Below are 21,225 nucleotides of genomic sequence, written 5' to 3'. Positions count from 1 at the left end.
ATAATTCTTTAAAATAATTGTTAAATATATATATTTTTAATTTTATTTAATTTTGGCTGTGTCGGGTCTTAGTTGCAGCACGTGGGATCTTTCGTTGCGGCATAGGCTCTTCGTTGTGGTGCGTGGGCTTCTCTCTAGTTGTGGCGTGTGAGTTTTCTCGTCTCTAGTTGTGGCAAGCAGGCTCCAGGGCGTGTGGGCTCTGTAGTTTGCGGCACATGGGCTCTAGTTGAGGCGTGCGAGCTCAGTAGTTGCAGTGCGCGGGCTTAGTTGCCCCACGGCATGTGGGATCTTAGTTTCCTGACCAGGGATTGAACCCGCGTCCCCTGCATTGTAAGGCGGGTTCTTTACCCCTGGATCACAGGGAGGTCCCCTAAATAATTGTTAAATATTAACTTCCTCAAATGGTACATAGGAAGTACTTTCTCACTGAAAATAATGAAGAGAAGATATTTGGGCTGTTTTACTTATGATTTTCTAATGATGGTCATGTACCATTACTAAAAGTTACTTTAGAATCAAAAGATTCAATTGGTTTTATTCATTTATTTATTCATCCATTCAGTGAGCATCTTTTGAACACTTAAAAGCAGGGCATTGCCCTTGCTTTAGATATCATGTTATTTGTTTTACAAACCTTAAATGAATTTTTACTTTCATAATGAAACCTTGGTTTTTAATTGCATAGTGAGAAGAATGTTCATGTATAATATGAATATGGAAAAGTAAATTTATAATATAACATTCTTCTAGGTTTCTCCCTAAAAGGAAGACCATTTCCATGGGAAGTACTTATGACAGGGGCCTACAACCTATAGACTACAAATGAAATCTAGCCTATGCTTGTTTTTGTAAATAAAATTTTCTTGTAATGATACAGCCACACCTGGGAATTCCCTGGTGGTCCAGTGGTTAGGACTCTATAGTTTCACTGCCAGGGGCCTGGGTTCAATCCCTGGTCAGGGAATTAAGATCCTGCAAGCTATGTGTCATGGCCAAAAGAAAAAGGTAAAAAAAATACAGCCGTACCCATTTGCTTACATATCGTCAATGGCTGCTTTTGTGCTGCAACAGCAGGGTTGAATAGTTACGAAAGAAACATCCTAGCCTGCAGAGCTTAAAATGTTTACAATCTGGACCTTTGCAGAAAAAGTTTGCCAATTTCTGACTTAAGGCCAACAATTAAAAATTATACTTTGGGGGCTTCCCTGGTGGCGCAGTGGTTAAGAATCTGCCTGCCAATGCAGGGGACACGGGTTCGAGCCCTGGTCTGGGAAGATCCCACATGCCGTGGAGCGACTAAGCCCATGAGCCACAACTACTGAGCCTGCGCGTCTGGAGCCTGTGCTCCGCAACGGGAGAGGCCGCGACGGTGAGAGGCCTGCGCACCGCGATGAAGAGTGGCCCCCGCTCGCCACAACTGGAGAAAGCCCTCGCACAGAAACAAAGACCCAACACAGACAAAAATAAATATAAATAAATAAATTGATTAAAAAAAAAAAAGAAAGAAATGCGTAACCAATCTGATTTCCTTAAAAAAAAAAAATTATACTTTGGGACTCCCCAGGTGGCTCAGTGGTTAAGGCTCCACGCTCCCAATGCAGGGGCCTGGGGTTCCATCCCTGGTAGGGGAACTCAGGTCCCGCATGGCGCAACTAAGACCCAGCACAGCCAAATAAATAAATAAATAAATATTTTAAAAAATTATACTTCATGAATTGCTAGACTAATAATTATTAAATACTTACTTGACAGTTATTTAGTGCTATATTCAACTTTCCACAATAATACCTCAAGCCATCTATCTAGTTATAGTTATTATTATTATTATACATGTATATTTTAATAATAGCAATAGCTACTTTAATTGAGCACTTACTATGTGCCAGGCAATATGTTAAAATACACACACACATACACACATGTCTTATTTATCCTTACAAAAACACCAAGAGAAAAGCACTTTCACAGATGAGGAAACTGAGGTTAAATGTGGCAGGATTTCAGGTTTGATTTATTTAATTCCAGAGCCCAAATTTGTTGTATATGTCTCCTCCATTTCTTAGTATTACCTCCATGAATATTATATTCTTTTCAAACTGAAATCTTGCTTATTCCACAAATGTGCCTCTTTCCCATCTTTCTACCTTTTGCTTCTCCTACTTCCAACTCTTGGAATGTCCTTCGCACTCATTTCTTCATGTCTGAATTTTACTAATCTGTCAGAGAACTCCTTAATCACCACCTCTGCCATGATACCTTTCCTGAATCTCCAGCCAGAAGTAATCTCAGTCCTATTTGTCAGCTACATAGCAACTAGCATGGTTTCTGGTACACTTTAATTGTTCAGTACATGCTATTGAATGATGTTAAAATTCTACTCTGTAACATTGCATATGAATTATTTTGTATTCATAGAATACTTTTCTTCTAAAAGCTCCAGTAAACTAGAAGGTTTTTTTTTTTCCTAGGCTTGTTATCATAGAGAAAACTGACAGTCATAATGTATAATCTAATGCATAGAAAGGGAATGTGACAAGAAGATGTCTCATTTCAATCTGAAGTTGCAAGTATCTTCAGTAATTTTCTCTAAGCAGTTTTTATACACCTCATTTCCTTTTCATCAGAAATGTTCTGTAGCTGCAGGTGGGAAATGCAGGTTGACCATGTAAAACCATCATGGACATAGGCTGTCATTTTGCAAAGTCCACTGGATAATTGGTAGGTTTTTTTTTTTTTTTAATTTTATTTATTTACTTATTTATTTATGGCTGTGTTGGGTCTTCGTTTCTGTGTGAGGGCTTTCTCTAGTTGCGGCAAGTGGGGGCCACTCTTCATCGCGGTGCGCGGGCCTCTCACTATCGCAGCCTCTCTTGTTGCGGAGCACAGGCTCCAGCCGCGCAGGCTCAGTAATTGTAGCTCACGGGCCTAGTTGCTCCGCGGCATGTGGGATCTTCCCAGACCAGGGCTCGAACCCGTGTCCCCTGCCTTGGCAGGCAGATTCTCAACCACTGCGCCACCAAGGAAGCCCTGGTAGGTTTTTTATAAATAATATAATAAAGGATATTTTAGGAATAAATCAGTTTCCTAAGACTCTTATGTATGTTCTAGAATATGCCTCTCATTTGGATTTTCTCCAAAAGGACCATGGAATTATAAAAGCCAGATCACCTTTCTCCATGTAATTAAGGACATTTATGATGGTTGCCATTGACACACACACACAGGTTTTATTCATTTTATTTCACTTAGTATTTTTAAAAGATTGCATTGAGCTAAGAGCTGTGGAGAGAATAAAGGAAATATAAGTCACTGTGAAAATATAACCTAGTCTGGAAGAGATAATGAACAATGCAAGGTAGTATAAAATCAAATTATCAGTGTAATGGTACATGTCATGGCTTCAGAAGATGGAGACAGAGTCTTTTCTAAATTTAGCACTTGATTACCCATTCTCTTGTACTATGTATTAAATTACTTACAAGAAACATTCAAGAAGCTTTTGCTTTATAGTCTGCATGGACTACCCAGCAGTTTTTTCTGGCTTTGATGCAAAATCACTTAACAGGGCCAGCCCTTGCAGTGAATCATTCCTCAAGGGATCATCTCTTATTCCTGGAATTAAAATTCTGTCCCTACCAATTTGTGTTAATAGCTAAAAGGTACTGGTCTCAAATCCTACCCAAGTACTCACAGTCATTACTCTAGATGTATTACCTACAAAGTATTACTATTTATTTTCTTGCTTTTCCCTCTAGATTTTCTTTCCTCTTCTATATTTTAGTTTAATTCTGATGATATTTGGTTTAATAGGGAAAATGGAAACTCAAATTTATTAACTGCATACTATGTCTGATTATGTGCTAGTTATTTTTCATTTGTGTTCTCTCACCTTTTTCTGCACACATAAACCCTAGAATGTAGTTATTAATCCTCATTTTTAAAGAAAAACTGAAATCCAGAGCAGTTAAGTGAATTGTCTAACGTTGAACAGGCAAGTTTTCCACAGACGCCAGCATCTGGTATTAGAATGTGAGTTTGGATGCTTTTTTGAATTAATATTTACTAAAAGACAAAGAGCGATATTTAATGTTGTATATTTTATTCTAACAAAAAGTTGAGTAAAAAGTAGCACAGAATTGAAGATGAAACAGACAATGGAATAGGATACCATGAGTGAGAAACAGAGACACAGAAACAGATTCATGAAGACTTAAAATATTGGAATTATCAGACAGATTAAAAACAAAACCACTTGCTGTTTCTAATCAATAAAAGCAAGCCTGAAAATGTCATTAGGGAATTGAAAATGCTAAATGGTGATCAATGTATTTGAAAAAGAACCAAATAGAAATTTTAGAACTGAAAAGCATAACTGAAAGTAAGAAAATGGTTTGATTGCAGACTAGACACAGCTGAAGAAAGAACCAGTAAGCTGGAAAATGAGTGTAAGAAACTATTCAGAATGCAATACAGAGAGAAAAATGATGAAAGTACAAAAGAGAGAATAAATGATAAGGAGATTAAAGTCTGACATTATTTCACTGGAGTCCAAAAGGAGAGAAAAGAGAAAATGGGGTAGAGGCAATATTTGAAGTGATATGGTAAGGAGTGTATGCTCCTCCAATAGTCTTTCCTATTTCTGCTTATCAAAACTACATCCTTTCAGTTCCTCAGACCCAAAACCTTAGTCATGCCTGCCCTCTCTATTTCTCTCCTACCCTGTATCCAACACATCAAGAAATTCTATTAGTCTACCTTCAAGATACATCCAGAATCCAACCACTTATCACCAACTCAAATGCAAATGCCCTGATCTATCCTGGGTCACTGGTCTTAACAGATCTCCTTGCTTCCAGGTATTATACCATATAGTACACACAAGTGTACCCTAGGATGTTTTTATGGTTGACATTTTCTGTTTTTATTATTTTTTTCTTATTGTCTCCATGTTCTACTTTGTTTTTGTGGAGTTGGTTAACTCTGTTCAGAAGTAGAGACTGCCCATACCTTGACTATGGCAATAGTCTTCAGGCTCTGCCCCTTCCAGTCACTTTTGCATACCTATGGCATGCTAACCAGCAGAAGGGCAATGTGCCATCAATCTAGAATTTCTTGTCTTCCACTTATTGGAAATATAACTTTGTGATTACCTTTTCTGTAAAAGGGGAATGGTAGTAATAGAAGCTACTTCAAAGAATTATTTTAAGGCTATTTCAATGAGCTTCAGTAAGTAAAAGGAACTTAACATGCTCCCTGCACATAATAAATGCTCAATAACCATTAGCTATTATTATCATTACTATGCCAGTCTCTGCTTAAATATCTTCAATATTTTTCATTGCCTACAGAATTAAGCATAAACTTAACATAATAATAAACCTTCTTTTACTTATCTAAACTTAACTCCAACTTCTTCCTAATGTAAAATACCAGCTTCATCTATGCTCTTTCCACCTCTATGCCCTCATGTTTTGTGTTCTGTCCCAGCTTTCTTGCCTGAAAACTGCAGCTTTTCACAATCATCTTCCTTCCCAGCCACAGTCTGATTTCTTCTCCCCCTGCTTTTTCACCATACTTAATTTATCTGTTATCAACTCTCAAGTTATATTGCATTATAATTTGTTTGCATGTCTGTTGCCACATTTGATTGCGTACTTCTCAAGGGCAGAGATTTTAAAAAATTTTACTAGACTTTATTTTTTAGAGCAGTTTTAGGTTTACAGAAAAATCAAGCAGAAGGTATAGAGATTCCTCATATACTCCCTGCTGCCACACAGGCATGGCCTCCCCCACTATCAACATCCCCCTCCAGAGTGGTACATTTGTTGCAACCAGTGAACCTACATTGACACATCATTATCATACAAAGTCCATAGTTTACACTAAGGTTCACTCTTGGTGCTGTACATTCTGTGGGTTGGGACAAATGTATAGTGACATATATCCATAGTTATAGTATCAGAGAGAATAGTTTCACTGCCCTAAAAATCCATTGTGTTCCACCTATTCATCCCTCCATACCTCCTAACCCCTGGCTAGAAATTCTTTTCTAATTTATCCTTTGAACATAACATAATACCTAATACATAATTGGCCCCAAATAAATGTTTTTACATGTATGACTGAATGAATGAAAAGAGGAAGGGACAAATTAGAGCGAATGAATGCATCTTGTCATTCTTGCTGGCTGATGTTTTGTCTCTGTTTCAGTGGTTACTCATACTACCTTAGCCTACTCAGAAGACCACCCCCACAAACTACCGTCTTTCAGAACCTGGCTTATTTTTGAGATGCTTATTCAGACCCCACTATATATATATTAAACCCGAATCAAGAGTGAGCTCTGGAAGCTTTTAAGACTTATTTTATGAATTATCTATTTAATTCAATGTGTCACACTTGGATTTTTTGTTTCATGAGCCTATGTCTGTATTCCTCAGTGAGACTAAATTATATTTTTATGTGGTGGGTAAAGTTTCATCCCCTCACTTTTTATGAGCAAGAGGTGCCTTAATAAGTTATTGCTTTTCACTTGGGATTGTAGACAATGGCCATGGAACAGAGAAACTTGCTGGTCTCTAATGAATTCACAGTCTTAGTCACTTTTACGTCAATTCAGCTAACTGTCTAGGACAGAAAATTATTGGGAACTAATTAAAAACAGAACAAGGAAGTAAATGTTTTGAAGATTTGAGCTTACAACAGTTTCCATAAAAAGTCATAGAGGATTGCCAAATTGTCGTTAAAATAATATAACTTCTATGTGCTAGCAGGAGTTATTTACAGAACCTTTTCCATCCTTTCCCCAGTATTTTAAACATTCTAAAACTACATCTTTGATCTTATTTTGTTTTGATATAAATTCAAGAAGAAAATGTTATACATGTTGCTGATTTTTAAGTCATTATTTTCTTTATTTCTGCTCCCCCAATACTGAACATAAGGGAAGATTACTTTGGATTTTTGAAATTTCATTCACTTAGTTTTGACCATATAGGGAGATATATTTATCTGTGAACGATAGTTTTGTTTTTGTCTATATTATAAAACTATTTTGCGCCAATAATTTTTCATCAAGTTTAATTCACTGGGATGCTTTTTTACAGTTTGAGGGATTTCTGGGAAAAATGTTTTGAGAAGCCTTGAAATGGGGTTTTATGAATCAGGGAGGTATGAAACTTCTCCTTTTAATAAAGATCAATACTCACTTGAAATATTATGGAGAAAACTTAGTCCAATCATATAAAAGACATATTTTTTTAGTTAAGGTTTTAATCATTCGTATAATGGCAGTCTTAACAATTATGCTGGATGATCTATCATTATGAATTAAATAATAATATTCTTCCTTCTTGGAACATTTCTACAGGGGAAGGTATTTACCATTTTAAAAGAAACAAAGCATTCAATAAACATTATTTTTAAAATATACTGCTGAGTGTATTCCTCATTATGATCTTGTAATTAATACCAGTTTTAAGTTGAAATCTCAATTCATGTTTACTAAAGTAATTTCAAGTCTTAAAAGGTAAACTGAGTGATTAGGTTCATGGCAGTTCTATTTTTATTCACAGAGAATGCCTCTGAGGTAGCAATTACTGCTCCAGGAACTAGTAACCATAGAAACAGCTCCACAGGCCCAACACCTGACTGCTCACCTCCATCCCCTGACACTGCCCTCAAAAATATTGTAAAAGTCATTCGACCCCAGGTAAGTGCCCAGCATGACATCATCTGCACTATAATATATTTCATTTTTGAATCAGTGCATGTGCACCATTTATATTGCAATGCCTGGACTATCTTATAATAAGTAAATGGATTTTCAGGTTAAAAGAATGGACTTGGAAGAGAATGTTTCCTTCCCTTGGAGCTGATGATAGACGTTGAAATCTGTATTAGCTTTTGGAAAAACGAATTTGTATATTACATGAAAAAACAAATTATGCTTACAAAAAATGGCTATTTCACGTCATTTTTCTCTTACAACATTTTAATAATTTTGCTCCAATTGTTGAGCTGCTACATGTTTTCTGGTGTTTCCTTCTCCTTTTGTCTTCATTTCTCTGGATATGCTGCATTGTTTGTGATCACTTCTTTATCCTTCGACCCCGGTTGTTTATATATACATATTTTTTCCAGTTCTTTATGGCTTCAAACTAATTTTGTCTGTGTTTAATGTTGCACCTCTCAATGCTCCTTATTTTCCTCCAGTGCTCACTTTCCTCTGGCTGGTCTCTTTACCCTTTGTTCTTTTTTTCCATTCCTGTCACTTTTCTGTATGGGTTTCTTTCTCTGCCCCCTTCTCTTTCAGTTGGATTTCCCAGTAGGCGGTTTGCAGGCAAGCTTTAGAAATATCATTGGGACAAGCTGTTCTGTGATATTTCATTGAAAATAGCACTTATAAAGCTGTTTGCATTATATTTTTGCCAACAGATGGACTCAGAACATGAAATTGGTGATGTTCTCAACCTGGCTCATTCTGAATGGGCCTCATAAAATCCAAGAGAGGGGAACTTTGGATCAGATCAATGCCATTCACTATCTACTTAGATATATAGTATGAACGAATACTTTGAGCCAATCTGCAGAACAAATATGTCTTTTAAGGTTGTTTTGGTCTAAATGAGCAGTGATTTGTTTAATATCTTACCTTCTTTACCATAACTTACTTTGGATTATTTTATTATAATCATCATCCTCATCAGTAAAATGGCATTTAAGCTTTACATATCCACTACAGCTTATAGAACACTTTCATACAAATTGTTTTGTTTAACCTTTATCAGTTCCAAGGGAATGTATATTTTAGTGTTATGGATAAGGATATCGGCACTCCAAAGGGGCTAAGTTGTGCAACTGATTGGAAGTTTCTTTCCTTTCTTTGGTATAATAATTGTCTCCTGCAATCCTGTTCAGAGGGTAGAAAAATCCTCATTAGGTTGTATAACTTGTTACATCTTTATGAGGCTAAAACTTACAGGTTCATAGGCATAGGTAACATTTCACACAATGTCCCAATATGTGCAGGAGAAAAATGTCTTCAATAATTCCTCTTCCTTTTCAGGGGAATTTGACCTAGTTCATTTTTTTTTTTGACCTAGTTCATTAATTCAAGAAATAACCCTCACTAAACTTAGATTTAGATGCTAAATATCACATTTATTATCATTGGCTTTCTCATTAGATGAGGGTGTTTCTGATGTTATTGTGCAGCTATTACATTTTCAGCATTTTAAACTATTTATGCAGGAGATTGCCCTATATATGTTAATAAAATCTATTACTAAACATATTTATCTTTATACCAATATAAATTCTCTAATGTAAATGCAGTTGGTCATTCAATGAATGAAAAACAGATTCTTTTCTACATAATCTAATCAACTCTACAGGACCTTATTCCATGAATCCTCCTTTGCATATTCTATTTTGTTGTATTTTAACTTATTTTAGTAAACTTTGAAGAAAACTAGAGGTAGTTTTAAAGCCAGAAATTCCATTTGACTCCATTCCTTGGTTCTGTCCATTTCAAAAAGTGTATGAAGGTAACTGACTCCGCTTTCCTTTCTTAGATGTTATAATGATGATTTAGGGAGGGAAAAATGAAGGGAGAAAGTCAGGAAACTAAGTCTGATAGTATTTAAATTAGAACCAATGCAGCCTGTACGTGTGTATGTTATAGAACAATAACAGCTAAGGTATATAATTGGGAAAGAATGTAACCTCAATTGGGCTACCCTTTCTTTCACCTCAGAGACATTGGTGCATTACTTATTTCTCCTCATGAGTCCTGATCTCCTGGGGTTCCTCATTCACTGTAGAGAGCAGGGAATAGAAAATTCAAGCGAAAGTAATTATGAAAGAGTATTGGGGTAGGACATGTGATTTCAAGAAAGGGTTTAGAGACTAGAGGGTGTGGATGGGGGACAGCTAGATGGATAGAATAGAGGACTCCCTGGTATGTTTTGACAAGTCACAGGTGTGTCAGGGATTGAACATTGTCAAGAGCTACTGTTCCAAAGAAAAGATAATTATTAGTTAGCTTATGTAAGAGCCTATACTTTGATCATAGGTTTAACCCTCTGAAGTGTTTACTAATTCTCCTGGCTTTTCTGTCTGGAAATGCAAGAATGTGGTTTGATTGACTTGTGGGTATTCAAATACTTTTTTTTTCCATTTACTAATTAGAAATTAATAACACGGTTGAAATGATCATTTCACTCTTAAAACTGGTGATGGGCCTTGAAAATAAAAGTATAAATGCAACTCTTATTCATGAATTTACATTTATTTGCCTGAGCATTAGCAGATGTGTTTTAGTCTTATTGTGAGAAGAATGATATAGAATAGATGAGAGATAAAAACAGGACTTTTCGTCTTATTCACTTCAAATAGATACTGATTAGATAGAGCAATTTAGGTTACGTCTCCTTTGCCTGATGCATACCTTTATCTAGTCTACTTTCCATAACTATAAATGAAGAATATCCATTGTAACCAAGTTCTTGCTTTCAGTATGAGGTAGAGCTGATTATACATTTCATGTATTTCTGATTGGTGTATTAATTACTTGGAAGCTATAGACTTTGCGGTGCTTTGTTGAGTTTGATTCTATTTGGCATATTTATTAACTCATTAAGTCATAGCTGTTAGTTCTGCATCCTGTATTTGATCTTTTTACCTTTGCTTCTTTGGGCTCTTTCATGTCTTAAAATTCTCCAGATTGTGAAACGTTCTATTTTCAATTCATAGAGCCTGAAAGATTTATGTGCTACTGGCTTCTCTTTGTTTTTCTACAGTATATTAACCCACAAGCCTGAGTTTCTCTATTTAGATAAATTCACAAGGCTGGGTTCACTTACTTATACTTGAAAATAAAATTGTTTTTAAATTTGAAAAAATACTTGAAAAAATATTACATTTAAAAAATTTAGGTAGGTCTACTGACATACAAGTTTGTTTTTTTTTTGCTACTAAATAATTATAGTTCCTTGTAATGGCTTTGTTTTTTTAAAGTTCTCCTGGTGAAAGTATCTTTTTCCCCTAATTGAAGAATACAATACAGTTTGATGGATTTTGACAACTGTGTTTGTAGGTGTAACCACCACTCAAAGCAGGATATATATAGAACATTGGTGTTACACCCAGAAAAAAGAGGTATACCTCATACCTCTTTCCAATCAATGGCCCCTATTCCTGCCTCAGAGACAACTTCTTTCTGATTTTTATCATTATAGTTTAGAATTGCTTATTCTTGGACTTTATATAAATGGAATCCTAGAGTGTGTGTGTGTGTTTTGTGTATGTCCAGGTCTGGCTTCTTTCACTCAGTGTAATGTTTTGGGGATTCACTCATGTTATTCCTTTTTTTACTGAGTAGTATCCCATTGGATTAATATAGTACAGCTTGTTTATTCAGTCTCCTTTGATTGATACTTGTGTTGTTTCCTGTTATTTGCTATTATGAATGAATATGCTCTGAAGTCATGTTCAAGTATTTGTAAATACATATATTTTCTTATAGATACCAAAGAGTGGAATTGTTGGGTAGTAGGGCAAATGAGTAGCTAACTTTATAAGAAACTTGCCAAGAGTTTTCCAAAGTAGTAGTTCCATTTTATAATCCCCAACAGAAATATCTGAGATTTTCAGTTTCTCCACAGTCTCTCCAACATTTACACTTACAGTTTTTTCATTTTAACCATTCTTATGGGTATGAAAGGATTTCTCATTATGGCTTTAATTTGCATTTTCCTGGTGACTAGTGATGTTGAGCACCTTTTCCTTTGGCTATTGCTCATTTTATATCTTTTTGAGAAGTGCCTGTTCAAATCCTTTTTATGGGGTTGTTCAATTTTCTAATTGTTGATTTGTAGTAATTCTTTATAAATTCTCATGTAATTCCAAAAGATATGAGCCATTTGTCAGGTTTATGCACTGCAAATATTTTTCCCAGTCTGTGTTTTGCCTTAATATTTTTTAGTGGTGCCTTTTGATGAACAGAATATTTTAATTTTGGTGACATCCAATTTATCAATTTTTTTTTCATGGTTAGTGCTTTTTGTGTCTTGTCCAGGTTATAAATATATGTACCCATATTTTTTTTCTAGAAGCTTTCTGGTTCTGGCTTTTGCATTTAGTTCTATGATCCATCTCAAATCATTTTTGTGTGGTGTGAGGTGGGAGTCGAGGTTCATTTTTTCCTATGTGGAAAAAGACCTTCCTCTCCTCATTGAGTTGACTTAATGCTTTAGTACTGTTTACTACTTTAACTTTCCAGTTCTTCATTGTTGGTATATAGAAATGCAAATGAGTTTTATATCATCCTTGTATCCTGCCACCTGGATAATTTCTTTTAAAAATTACAGTAGCTCCTTTAAAAATAATTTCCTTAGGGTTTTCTCCTCTCCTGTCATCTGAAAATAATGATGGTCTTACTTTTTCCTTTCTGATCTTTATGACTTTTCTTTTTCTTACTGCTATGACTGCATTGCAGTGGTGCATGGAAGGGGTAAAGCCAGAAATCCTTGCCTTATTTGCTATCTTTGAGGTAAAGCATTCAGTATTTCAACATTAAGTATAAGCTATAAGTTTCTTGTATGTACCCTTCTACTTCTAGTTTGCTGAGAGTTTTTAGCATAAAAGAGTGTTTTTTCCCATTTTTTCATTTTTTTCTGCATATATTTAGATGATCATATGACTTTTTTTCTCCTTTCATTCTGTTGAAGTGATAAATACATTCTTTTACTTTTGAATATTAATCCAACTTTGCATTTTTTTGGTTAGGTACCTCTTGATTATGATGTTTTATCCTTTTTATATAGTACCTGATGCAAGAGGCATTTTAGATAAAACATTACTGTGTGGAGAGATGGGTTAGACCTAAGGGGGTCAAAGATGCCTGGTTGGCTGGGATTTTGGAATGATACTAATAGATATAGAAAAAACTTGAGCAGAAGTTTATTTTGATGAGGGAGAGGGTGGCATGATAAATTTGGTTTTGTAAACTTACTGAGTGTGAGGCATGATATACAAATTGGAATATTGGTGGGGAATTATGGTGAGAGAGGTAGGAGCTTAAGGTTAAAGGTTTTATAGTCATTTATAGAATTTGATGGTGAAGGGAGATAGTACCAAAGGTAGTATGCTGGGAAATGTTTACACTTAAGGGAAAAAGTTAATATTTGTTGAGCACCTAATATAATTTAATTTTCATGATTTTGGGGGGAATGGATATTACTATTGCCATTTTATAGGTGAGGAAATTGAGAACAAGGAAGTTTAAGTAATTTCTTCACATATACTTGAGAAAGAGGGCCTTAGCAAAAGAGAGAGAGAGGGAGCATTAACCGAGTATAAAGAAGGAAGACAAAACATTTTCATGAATATAAAGGGAGAAAAGAAAACTGAAGAAGAGATTAGTCAATACTGTCAAAACTTGCTGGGAGATGGAGGAAAAGGGAGATCAAAATGTCACTTTATTTGCTGATTATGAGGGCAAAGACCTTCAAGAATACAAATTCCCTCAAGTGGAGAAGGTAGAAGCTTAAGATGCAAAGGGTTGAAGAGTTGGAGAAAAGCAATGCACTGACTGTAGATTAATCTTTTGAATAGGTTGGTGGTAAAAGGAAAGAAAATATTATGGCATTGTGTTGAAAGATGGGCATGGTTAAGAAAACAGTTTTGCTTTCATTTCAGGATGAAGGAAATTAAACCTCATTGTAGAGAATAGGAAAGAGGAGACTAAAAGTTGATTAGAGAGACATGAATGATGGAGACTGAAATGTTAAATTTTATAATAGAAGGAGTGACTAAATCTAATTAGCTCCAAAGTTCAAACATTCTGGCATTACTGGATGCAAGAGACACTTTGGATAAAGCATTGGTTGTTAAAGTACTGCTTTCTTGGGCTACACCCTCGGTGGTAGTTTTAGCTGGGTGTGTTTTTCCACTTCTTTCTTCTGTTTCATGACACAAATCAAATCTAAAGTAAGAAAGAGGATGTTTGAGAAGTGACCCAAGGTGGAGGCAGAAAAAGAGACTATTTTAGTACATTATCACAGATAAATCATTCAAACAGATGCTTAATGTTGAACATGATAACATATTTTAATGAACATAGATGGATACTAACAGGAAGCCAACCTTGGAAAATTTGAAAGTTCTGATTATTTTGAGGTACTCCTGGTACTGTCCAGATCCTACCACATATTTTAAATCCCATCCTAAGTAGAATTCAGCAGAATGAAATGGTTCCAGGCTGGACTCTTTTGCAGCTAAGGAGGGACCCTATCAAGTAGAAACAAAGAGGCCAGAGGGGCAAAGAAAAGAAAAAGTCAAGGGCCCAGTTTTCTCAAGAGGCTAAGGGAGATGATTTGCAGGAAGATGAGCTGCTCCTGAACTCCTACCCGTGATGGACTCTGTTTCCATCAGGTGACAACTTGAAGGAATTAAATCGTTTGGCCATTCTCCTGGACTTTCTGTGTGCTTAATGAACTAATAATAAAGTAATTTAATAATAAACCACACTATCTCTCCCATTATTAATGGTTTAGAACCGGGGTTGTATAAAATTCTTGCCAAATCTAGAATAACATTTTACTGGGCGCTGTAGGGTTATAGAATACATATGCTAAAATTTAAAATTAGAAATGAGAGTGGGTATGTAAAAAACAGAGGCATATAACTCAGAATGAGTATAGCATATTGTATTAGCTTGAAGCAAAAATAGGTAAGGTATAAAAAGTTTTTCAAAGAGGTAATCTTTTAAAAATATCTTTATTATTGAGCACTGAACCATTTATTTCTGTTATTGCACATGTGTTTCATTTATTTCTTATAAAAACCCTACAAGGTAGGTGTTTTTTCTTTATTTTACTGATTGGGTCTGAGACTTAGGTTGAATAATTTTCCCAGGGTTACACAGCCACTGACTGGAAGAACTGTGGTCTCCTAACTCCAATAGTCTATTAATGTTAATTACTCATTAGGGAGAAAATAATCAAGATGGCCTATTGATATTCCAGAAGGATGATGAAGTTTGAGAGGAGAATAATAGATTAGAAAAAGGAAGAAGAGCGGAAACATAGATGGCAACAGTTTGTAGCCTGAGGAAGGGAACCAAAGAAGACTGTATACTATCATTTGGAGTCTTGCAGCCAAAGCTAAGTAAGAGGAGAAAGCTGAAAACAGAAAGATAATAAAACAATAGAAAATAATCTTATGTGTAAAAAAGAATATTTTGGAAAGGAAAAAATTTGAGGAAGAAGTCAATGACCCCAACAATCAACCAGTAGTCTTCAACAAATTGGAATGTCCTGGAAAGCTTTTTATTTTTATTGAAGTATAGTTGACTTACAATATTATATTAGTGTCAGATGTACAGCATAGTGACTCAATATTTTTATAGATTACATTCCATTTACAGTTATTACAAAACAATGTCTATATTTCCCTGTACTGTACAATATATATCCTTGTTGTTTATTTATTTTGTACATAGTAGTCTGTACCTCTTAATTCCCTACCCCCATCTTGCCCCTCTCCATCCTTCTCCCCACTGGTAGGGAGGTGGGAATCACCCCATATTTAGCCAGGATCATCTTAAGTAGATTCAAATGATTTAGGGAACTTAAAAAGGCTCCCAAATACGTTACCTAAAAGCCAAAGTTGCTATCTTCAGAGCCAATTGTGGATGAGACAGTGAAAGTGAGAGGATCGTCTCTCAAAGGTCACATTTCAAGTGTGGGCAAATGTGATTTAATTGGCACTATAATAATATATTGGGTCATTATAGGGCTTGTTCTCTATATCTGTGTGTCTCTTTCTGTTTTGTTATATACATTCATGTGTCTTATGTTTTAGATTCCACATACAAATGGTAACATCGAGTATTTGTCTTTCTCTGTCTTATTTCACTAAGTATAATACTCTCCAGGTCCATCCATGTTGTTGCAAATGGCAGAATTTTTTTTTACGGCAGAGTAATATTCCATTATATATATATATATATATATATATACCCATCTTCTTTATCCATTCACCTGTTGATGGACACTTAGGTTGCTTCCGTGTCTTGGCTATTGTAAATAATACTGCTATGAACATTGGGGTGTATGTGTCTTTTTGAATTAGTGTTTTTGTTTTTTTCAGATATATATCCTGGGAAGCTTTTTTAAAAAATGCCTGGGCCCTACCCCCCAGACCAATTAAATTGATATCTCTAAAGACAAGTATTTTATGCAATCATATGTAACATTTTGCTTTTAGTACCTTTTTTTTAAGAATTAAATTCTAATCATGCTCTGTCACATACCCTTTGTGTAACTTTTCTAACCCTCAATTTGTCAGCAAAGTGAGGATGGTGTTTGCCTTGCCTGCTTCTCAGGGACATAGTAAAGCTCAAATCAGATAATATGTGCCATGGCACTGTGTAAATTGTAAAGCTCTATAGTGACCCAATTTGTTATTAGAGTGGCAATTAAATCACATTTGCCCACATTTGAAATACAACCTTCGAGAGATGAACCTCTCACTCTCACTGTCTTATCCACAGTTGGCTCTGACGATAGCAACTTTGGCTTTTAGGTAACGTATTTGGGAGCCTTTTTAAGTTTCCTAAATCATTTGAATCTACTTAGGATGATGCTGGCTAAATATGGGATGATCCCCACCTTCAGCATTTCATGCCTTAGAGATGTCTCCATAAGATAGCCACGGGAAGTATAAACTCCTGAAATCTGGGATGTGAGAGAAGCCAATGAAGATAAATGGCTCAGTGTTGGGTCAGGCAGACCCAATGCAGGGGAAGGAAAAACCAGCATCCAGAAAGCATCCACTATGAACTGCATCTTCCATTAATGACTAAAATCACCATCATTCTATATAGAGATCATGTCAATCACATGTCAGAGGAATATTAGTTATCCTCATTTCTCTTCTTTTGATGAAATCCTGGCTGAATTTGCCCACCAGGAAAATGGGAAATTATTTGTTACTGACACTTTCAACATGTAAAAAGAATTTTCATTTCCTTTTATAAGCATGAAATATAATTCTCTGAATTTTGTGCCCACATTGCCATTGACAAACAGCAGACCTTATTGAAGTGTTTTTCTTTTGTGTTATTCAGGTTTCTTCTTCCACATACATAAAAATCTCAGTGGATAAGATTCTTTGTCATGTCTTTTTCTCTAGAGCATCTCTAGGCACTCTGAATAAGAATGCATAGATGAAAAATTCTCTGGGAAAAATTTCCTTAAAAAACAATATGTCCAGAAGGTAGAGTTGGCATTATTACTTTAAATGTCTTAAGTGGTAGATTAGAATTTGAAATCTAATCTCATCCCTCCTATTAGGTCATTTGTTATTGACTTCACTGGGTAAAGTTAAAAGCCCCCAATTACCTCTGCCTCTAATTCATGGAAACCTGTTTGACCACATGATGAATAGTGTACCTAATGTATGAGGCTGAAGCTAATTACTTCTATTTCCTGATCTTTGCTGTTCTGAAATTGTGGAATTTAGACCTGAAAGTACCACAGAGCCCATTGTTACTTTATTTATTCATTCATTAAATAAACATTTAATTCAACTGTGCCTACCATATGATGGGCCTCATACGAGGAGATTTGAATATGAAAATGACCTAAAAGAATCTTTAATCAATTGAGGGAGACTTGCTTTAAACAGATAATGTTTGGAATTTCACTGATGGAATTTATTGCTGGAATTCCCCATGGATCATCCTCAGACCCCCTTCTCTTCTCAGTCTACACGTACTCCTGTATACTCACGTCCAGTTCCAGAGCTTTAAATGCCATCTATATTCTGATTACTCCTAAATTTATATTCCAGCCCCAACCACTTTCCTGAACTCTAGGCTCATAACCAGCCAGCTAGTCTAAATCTCAAATTAAATATCTAAGAAGCATTTTAAGCTTAACATGTGTAGCGCTAAACTTTGTATTTCAGTTAATAGCAGCTCAGGCTAAGAGACCTGACCCCATCCTTGATTCTTTTCTTTCTCTTCCGCCCTCACATCCAATCCAACAGAAAACCCAAGAGGCCAGCAATCCTCAAAGTGTGGTTTGGGACCCCTTGGCAGTCTCCAAGACCCTTTCAGAAGATCTGTGAGGTCAAAGATATTTTCATAATAGTACAAAGAGATTTTGCCTTTTACACTCTTATTTTTACACCAGTACTTAGTGGAGTTTTCCGTCATTGCACTGTGATGTTCAGTGACATCATAGCTCTGATGGCTTATGAAATGTACACTTGTATATTCTTATGTCTTAAAAGTATCTCAGTTTTAATTTTTTATATATTAAATATTTACAGATATTACCCTTATGAACAAACAATCTTTAGTGTTCTCAATTTTTAAGGGTGTAGAAGAGTCCTGAGATTAAAAAGCTTAAAAATTGTTCCTCTATCTTTCCTTTCAAAATATGTCTTGACTCAGGACCCTCTTATCATGTCTCCTCTGTCACTTTTGAATAAGCCATTAACATCTCTTAAGTGGACTTTTGAAAAAGCATGTAACAACCTAATTGGGAAAAGAATTTGAAAAAGAATAGATACATGTATATGTATAGCTGAATCATTTTGCTCTACACCTGAAACTATCACAACATTGTTAATCAACTATACTCCAATATTAAAAAAGAAAAAGAAAAAGCCTCTTAACCTGTTTTGTTTGTGGCATTTTGTTTTGTTATCATCCTTTTGCAAATCAGCAGATAGACCAAGTAAATCAGATCATGTTATTCATCTGTTCAACCTTCTAATGTCTTCCCATCTCACTCAGACTAAGGTTTACAACACCCTATATAATTTGATTCTCTCTTTAACCTCTTAATCTGTCTCCTATCATTCTCTGCCTAACTCATTTTACTCCAGCCAGGCCATCTCCCCTGCATTACCTCAGATAAGCCAAACAGCTCCTGCCTTAGGTTTTTTGTTCTCATCCTTGACTTGCCTGAAATGGCCTTCCCTCAGAGACCTACATGGCTCATTATCTTTCTTCCTTCAGGTCATTATTCAGATGCCACCTCATGAAAGAAGCCTTTTCTGACCACTGAATATAAAGTAGCCACTATTTTACTTTCTATCTCCTTTATGCTATTTTTTTATAACGTTTTTTCATTCCTGAATTAGCATTTATGTGTTGATTTGTTCTGTGTCTTTCTTCCTCATTTGAATGAACATTCCATGAGAAATAGAACTGTATCATATTATTATGATGATTATTATTAAATTCTCAGTCACAGCACCTAGAACAGCACCTGGTACATAATTTGTGCTCAATAAATATTTGAATTAATTAACTGAGAATGGTTGGGTAAAGGGCAGTGAAGACTATTCTAGGAAGGGGGTACTCAAATTGAGCTTTATATTTGAATAGGAATTAGCTAGATGAAGTGGTAGATACATAGTCCAGGGAGCAGCATAGGATGAGTAGGGCATTTAAAGTTTTTTGACTTAATGCTTTGCCAAATCCATCTAGGATATTCTAATGAGTCAAGAAGTCCCAAGCAGATGTTCTACCCTCTTCCCCTCAGTCAGAATGTCCTTATCTCTATGGAGTACTCATCCTGAGTATTGTTCTTGGGGAAAGAAGGGTTTTCATTGTAAAATATATAGGGGAAATACAGGGTTAAACACTTTTCTTTACTGAAGAATTTTTCATAGCCTTCCCCCACTACTGTCTCTGGAAACTCACTAATATTTTTCACAACTAGTGATCCACAAAACATAATTTGGGAAGCATGATCCAGGTCATTTGATATATTTCTTTGTAGCTGACCCGAGCAATTCCATTCTGGTTTGATTTTTTCACTCATTCTCTATGAATTCACACTGTTGAGAAAGGGAGCATGCTGACTCAGCAATAAATAGTGTGATTCATTTAGTATGTTATATATAGAGTGGTATCTATACATTGTCTACTTAATCTTGTAAGCAACCATGTGAGATAATAGGACCATTATGATTCCTATTTTATATATGAGGAAAAGTACAATGAATATAGTGTGTATTGTATCATGCTGACAAACAAGTTTTAAATCAATAAAGTTAAATGCCTAAAACCCAGAAACCAGTAATTAGAAGGATCTATATTTTTTACTATAATACAGTATTATTTTAGCATCATTCTACTTTACACTGATTGAATTCTACTGAATAAATTTGCTTCAAACATTATATTAGGCTCTATGAGGAATAAAAACATTTACATAATTCTCTGGGCTTAGGAGACAAATTAACTACATTGCTTTCTTCTTCTCCCAGACTCAGAACCAATTGAGAGATGGGATGCAGGAGTTAAACAAATTAAAATCAAACATCATATTTTAAATTACTGATAGACTAATTGGACAGTGTGATTCTAGGTATGTTGCCAAATGTGCTTGCTCCTGAATTAGACACACTTCCCAACCTATCACTGGCATAGCTAGACAATCTACAAGGTGATTTTGTCACAGAAGAGCAGAGAATACATTATGCTGACGTGTTGGCTCTGAAGAGGAAAAACCCAGAAGGGGCAGAGATGAGCAGGCTTAGTTTATTCCCCAAAGTCATTTTATAGCTGTGTAATTCTAGCTCCTTAGGGGAGAAATGAGTGAAGGGTAGGAGAATAGGCCAAGAATTTTCCTCTAATGGAATTCCCCTTCTTGTGGAAATATGAATCCAGAGAGTACAAGTTCAGCTTAATAAAAAGAAAATAAGATATACTTCATTTGGTCCAGTAGCCTAGAGTGTTTGGATAATAAGACTTACTATACTTACTTGCCAGACATCATCTCACTCCAAAAATCTGCTCTTCCTTCCTTATATCAATTAATGGCAGCACCATCTACTCAGTTTCCCAAACCAGAAATTTAGGTTGCCCTAGATGTCTCCCTTTCCTTCTCTTCCTCAGTCTAATTAGCCACCAAACTGGGATAACTCTGTTTCCCAAATATCTCCCAAAGCTTTTCTCTTTTCTTCACTCCCACTGCAATTGTCTCAGTTCATCTTCTCTTGACTTGATTTTTGAAATAACTCCCACAGTGTCTCCCTTGTTGTCATTCTCATCTGCTTCTAATTTACCTTCTACATTTCTCACTGTGATCTTCATGTTATTATTATTATTATTATTTTATATTTTGAAACAATCAAAGAATTACATTACAGCAAAGTTAGAAACACAATATAAAGATCTTTTTCCTGGAACTATAT

General features: G+C 35.5%; 1 protein-coding gene across 3 annotated transcripts in view; it reads left to right on the top strand.

The window, feature by feature from the left end:
- Positions 1–21,225, top strand: part of ANKS1B (ankyrin repeat and sterile alpha motif domain containing 1B) — a 953,137-nt gene that overhangs the window by 282,616 nt on the left and 649,296 nt on the right. For all 3 annotated transcript variants that reach the window (XM_036866270.1, XM_036866272.1, XM_036866271.1), the window contains one exon: positions 7,575–7,711. In XM_036866270.1, the coding sequence (XP_036722165.1) occupies positions 7,575–7,711 (137 nt within the window). The remainder of the gene's footprint in view (positions 1–7,574; positions 7,712–21,225) is intronic.

This window comes from Balaenoptera musculus, chromosome 10 (genome assembly GCF_009873245.2).
Source record: "Balaenoptera musculus isolate JJ_BM4_2016_0621 chromosome 10, mBalMus1.pri.v3, whole genome shotgun sequence".
Taxonomy (NCBI): Eukaryota; Metazoa; Chordata; class Mammalia; order Artiodactyla; family Balaenopteridae; genus Balaenoptera; species Balaenoptera musculus.
This window is presented reverse-complemented; position numbering and strand designations above follow the sequence as displayed.